The 4,978-nt window shown below is 54.1% G+C and overlaps 1 protein-coding gene across 1 annotated transcript; it reads right to left on the reverse strand.

Annotated features, from left to right (window-relative positions):
* Positions 1-364: 364 nt before the first annotated feature.
* LOC135458155 (glutathione S-transferase 2-like) lies at positions 365-4,612 on the reverse strand. The gene is made up of 8 exons (XM_064733125.1): positions 4,467-4,612; positions 4,237-4,312; positions 3,573-3,637; positions 3,407-3,488; positions 2,036-2,136; positions 1,352-1,447; positions 1,171-1,281; positions 365-533 (listed from the first exon to the last, which is right to left on the reverse strand). The coding sequence occupies exons 1-8, from the start codon at positions 4,500-4,502 to the stop codon at positions 438-440; spliced, it is 663 nt and encodes a 220-aa protein (XP_064589195.1). The 5' UTR covers positions 4,503-4,612; the 3' UTR covers positions 365-437.
* Between the last annotated feature and the right edge of the window lie 366 nt (positions 4,613-4,978).

Consider the following 4,978-nt stretch of genomic DNA (forward strand, 5'->3'; position numbering starts at 1 on the left):
GCAGCCCCTTTAAATTCCTTTAGGGTTCCCCCTTTTCCTGGGGGAAATTTTCAGCCCCCCAAACTCCATGGGAAGCCCCTTATCCTGGGGGCCATGGGTCCCTCTGTGACCCCCCCCTCAAGCTTCATTGGGGTCCCCCCTTTCAATCCCCTCAGCTGCAGGGGTGTCTCCCTTATCCTAGGGGAATAGGGACCCCACCTTGCTCCCCACAGCCTCCACAGGGGTCCCCTTTATTATGGGGGTCCCCTAGGAATGGCTCTCCCCATCCCCGACCCAGGAGGATCCCAACCCCACAAATGCGGGGCTCCCCCAGCTCCCCCCGCAGCTCCTCAGCAGCTCAGGCAGAAGGTACAGACACGGCACAGACAAGGGGGAGTCCCCCGAGGTTTATTGGGGGGATTTGGGGGTGATTTGGGGGCACAGGGGGCTTCAACCCCTCACTCCTTGGTGTTGCACCACTTGGCCGTGCGCCAGAAAATCGGGGTCTTCATGAAGCGCCCGGAGCGCATGTAGGCAGAGATCTTGTCCAGGGCCTGGGGGACACATGTGGACACGTGGGGACAGGGGACACATCATGGGGACAGGGGTGGGAACACCAGGGTGTTGGGGATAGGGATGTCTGTGGTGTTTGGGATAGGGATGTCTTAGGAGGGGACAGGGGTGGGGATACTGGGGTGTCTGGGAGGGGCACATGGACACTGGGATGTTTGGGGACAGGGATGTCTGAGATTGGGACAGGGACTCCCCAGTTTGTGGGAGAGGGATGGGACCAATGGCATGTGTGAGATGGGGACAGTGGGATGGCGGGGATGGGGACAGGGACACCAGGGATTTTGGGATAGGAATGAGAACACCAGAGGGTCAGGGATGGGGACAGAGATGGACCCTGAGGTGTCAGGAATTGGGACAGGGACATTGGAGAGTCGGGAATGAGATGGGGACATTGGGATGTCAGTGCTGGGGACACCAGGGTTCCAGGGCTGGGGTCACAGGGGTGACAGGAATGGGATGGAGACAGAAACACCGGGGATTTTAGGATGGGGCTTGGGATGGGACAAGGACACAGCACTGAGGTGTCAGGGAAGGGGACACCGAGTGTCAGGGACAGAGGTGGGGCCGGAACACCGCGGTGGCCCCGGGCTGTCCCTGGGCTGTCCCGGCCCCGCTCACCTCGAAGCGCTGCAGGAACTGCGCCAGGTTTCCCTTCAGCTCGGGGCACTCAGGCACGAACATGCGCTGCTGGTCCAGCACATCATAGGCCAGGAAGTCCACGAAGGTGAGCTGGGGGAGGGCCAGGGCGGGTCAGACCCCACAGAGACTCCCCAAAACCCCCCCAGCATCCCCCACCAACCTTCTGCCCTGCAAACCAGGGCCGGGAGCCCAGGAACCGCGACAGCTCCTGCAGCTTCTTGGGCAGCTGCTCCAGGAACGCCGGCTTCAGCTTCTCCTGCAGGGCAGGGGGGGCACAGTTTGGGGGGCTGCTAACCCAGGCCCCCCAGAACCCAGGGGCATCACCCCCAGTGCAGCCAGGCCAGGGATGTGCCCCCGTGCCAGGGGTGGCTCAGTGTCCCACATGGGGGATGTCACTGATGTATTTGATGGAAAATCCTTTTGCCAGAATATTTTCTCCTGGCAAAAGGATTTTTTCGAGAGGCCTCAGAAATGAAATGTAAACAATAATTATCTGCTGCTGTGGGATGTGGCAGGTACATCTTTGATTGGTCTCATGTGGATTGTTTCTACTTGATGACCAAGCCCAGGTCCAGCTGTTTCGGGACTCTGGTCAGTCACAAGATTTTATTATCATTATTTTCTTGCCTTCTGATGAAATCCTTTCTCTTTCTTTAATGTAGTTTTAGTATAGCATTTTCTTTTCATATAATATAATCATAAAATAATAAATCAGCCTTCTGAAACATGGTGTCAAGATTCTCATCTCTTCGCTTGTCCTGGGGACCCTCAAACATCACCATAGGGAGACAGCCCCAGGGGTGGGGTGGATCTGTCCCCCCCTGACACCCCCAGGGGCACTCACAAAGTCAGGGCTGTAGCAGAGCCGGATGAAATTCGTCCTCAAATCCACCAGCTGGTTTTCCAGCACGTCCACACGCTGCTTCTCCTCCTCTGTCTCACCACCTGCAGGGAGGGGGGAGTTAGCCCATGTGAAAAATGCAGATTTTATGATTGGCTTTTCACAAGTATTAAAATGAGTATTATATGTGTTGTGTTAGAAAGTTATGCTGTATTAATTTTTTAAGTAGTGTGTTAAATATAGTTCAGGTTATAACATAATGTTAAAATGGAAACCTGGTATGTGAGATATATTTTTAAGAAAGGAATGAGGTACTTATGGAGGGGTTTGACAGCTGGCCTGCAAGCAAAGCTGAGTTAATAGAAGTAACAATTGATGATTTTAAAAGTGTATCCATAGCAAGGAAGAAGACAAGGCCATCGGCATGGAAACAGATTAGAAAAGATACATGAAAATTTTTGTAAACTAGACTACGTGTCTAAGTAGATGTGAAAACGTGCCTTATTGAATTTCTGTAAAACTTTTGCCAGTTATATTGATGTTAATTGCTTTGCACCAATGAATATAACAAGCTATTGTAATGTAGTTAATGACTTAAGATCACGCTTTATTAAGAGTATATAAACTAGAGAACACGCAGAATGAAAACTTTTTTCTTCTTGAAAAGAGAAGAAAAAAGAGAAGAGAACATCCTGATCACGTGTGTGTGTCACATCCAGTCTAACAGTAACACTACTGGCACTGAGATAGCAGCCACAGGAAACTTTAATCTTTCAGAGAAAGGGAATTTATTGCTCCCTTATCAGAAGAAACGAACTTCTTCCCACCTCGCTCAACCCTGATGATGCCGTCAGGATTAAGAGGAAGAAGTTGACGATGACCAAGCAAAATCTTTTGTTTGAATGGAATTTATGCATCACGCATGAGGTGTATGAACATGCAACAGGCTGTGTTTCTAAGGGTTAATCCTCTGTTAACGTGGGTCCTTTTTTTGGGTTTATATTGCCCAGAAAGAAGTACCAGGAGTGTCTGTAACTCATTGTTCTTGTTGTCTCATATTGTTCTAATCCAAATTGTCCAAATTATTACTATTCTAACTATACTGCTATTTTTATAGTAGCAGCAATAACATATTTCATATATATATAATATTATATATACTATATGATACTATTATATATACTATTATATACTATTACATATTATTATATCCCATTATATACCATACTATACTATACCATAATATAATATTGTATTATATTATATATATAATACTTTACTATCATTACACTTTTAAACTTTTAAAAAACAAGCGATTGGCGTTTTCACAGCCCACCCCCCACAAACCCCAGGGATTGAGACCCCCCCACTCACACATGTTGTGCTTGCGGGCGATGTAGCGCAGGATGGCGTTGCTCTGGGTCAGTTTGGTGTTGCCGTCGATGAGGTACGGGAGCTGCGGGTGCCGGGGTGGGGGTCAGCTCGGGAGACCCCCCATAACGCCCCACCGCAAATCCCCCCCACAGCCCCCATCACCTACGTTGGGGAAATCGAGCCCCAGTTTCTCCTTCTCGTTGGTCCAGTCGCTCGTGTCATAGTCAGGGGCTGGGGGGGCAGAGAGATTGGGGGGCGGTCCCCCAGACCCTCTGCCCCACTCGTGGCATTCGCAGTAATGGGGGGGTGCAGGCACTGGGGGCATTGGGGGTGTCCCGTTCCCACCCCCCCAGTCCCTCTGCCCCACTCGTGGCACTCACAGTAATGGAGGGGTGCGGGCATTGGGGGTATCCCATTCCCATCCCAGACCCTCTGTCCCTCGCTTGGCATTGGGGAGGTGTGTCCCCACCCCAGACTCTCTGCCCCACTCGTGACACCCGCAGCAATGGGGGGGTGAGGGCATTGGGGAGGTGTATCCCGCCCAAGACCCCCTGCCCCACGCGTGACACCCGCATCAATGGGGGATGCGGGCATTGGGGGTGTCCCCCCCCGCCCCGGGGCAGCCCCTGCCCCCTCCCGGGACAGACACGGGAGAACGTTGGCACTGAGAGGGGTCAAGGTCCTTTTATTGGGGGGGGACAAAGGTGGCAGGAGGGGGGGCGGGACACGTTGCCAAGTGGGGGCGTCCCCCCCTTTCTGACACAGCAGGATCGCGGGGCTGGGGGAGGGAGCGAGGGGATTTGGGGTCCCACCCCCCTGCCCCGCCTCACCTGGGCCGGGGCGGTACTGGCGCTCCTGGTACGGGGTGTCCGTGTACTCCAGCAGCAGGCGGATGGCGTGGGCCAGCTGGGGGCACAGCACCCGCTATTGGCACCCCAGAGACCCCCGGACCTCTCCCCCACACCCCGGGACCCCCCGCACTCCCACATCGCTCTGAGACCACGGCACTCCCACAGCCGTGCCCTCCCCCGTCCCACCGTCCCCCCTCGGTGCCACTCACCCCACGGATGTCCCAGTAGCCCAGTGTGACCACCATGGTGACACTCGCCCGAGCTTCTGCGAGAACACGGACCAGGACGGACTGGGCGGACTGGGACGGACCGGAACAGGACCCTCCCCTGTGCCCTCCCTCTGTCGTCAGCGCTGCGGGCTCGGTGCCCGGGCGTCCCGCCAGCGCTGCCGCTGCCACCGCCGCTCGCAATCCGCCCTCTGACCCTCTCACATCACCCTGGGCACCCCCAAACCCAAGGCATGAGGGCACACACAACCCCCTTCTGTGCCTCAGTTTCCCTCTGGGGCTGCCCTCCCTCCCTCCCTTCACTTCGACTCCGGTGTTTTACTTAAATATTTTTATTTTTCATGCTCGGTTAGGGTTTTTCTCAAAACTTTGTTTTTTTCCCAGGAAATGCCGGCTCCAGATGCAGATGAGCAGCACTGGGATGGGAAACTGCAGGGACACAGGGGGCAGTGCCCCAAAGGGATGGGAGAAGCCTGGTCCAGCCTGATCTGGGC

This window comes from Zonotrichia leucophrys, chromosome 26 (assembly GCF_028769735.1).
Source record: "Zonotrichia leucophrys gambelii isolate GWCS_2022_RI chromosome 26, RI_Zleu_2.0, whole genome shotgun sequence".
NCBI lineage: Eukaryota > Metazoa > Chordata > Aves > Passeriformes > Passerellidae > Zonotrichia > Zonotrichia leucophrys.

What these genes read in the sequence shown, in the direction of transcription:
- LOC135458155 (XM_064733125.1), bottom strand. Translation starts at nt 4,502, where the DNA reads ATGGTGGTCACACTGGGCTACTGGGACATCCGTGGG. An exon ending in TGGGGCTCGATTTCCCCAAC is followed by an intron (nt 3,489 to 3,572) that starts GTAGGTGATGGG and finishes CGGCACCCGCAG; the next exon opens with CTCCCGTACCTCATCGACGG. An exon ending in CGCCCGCAAGCACAACATGT is followed by an intron (nt 2,137 to 3,406) that starts GTGAGTGGGGGG and finishes CCCTCCCTGCAG; the next exon opens with GTGGTGAGACAGAGGAGGAG.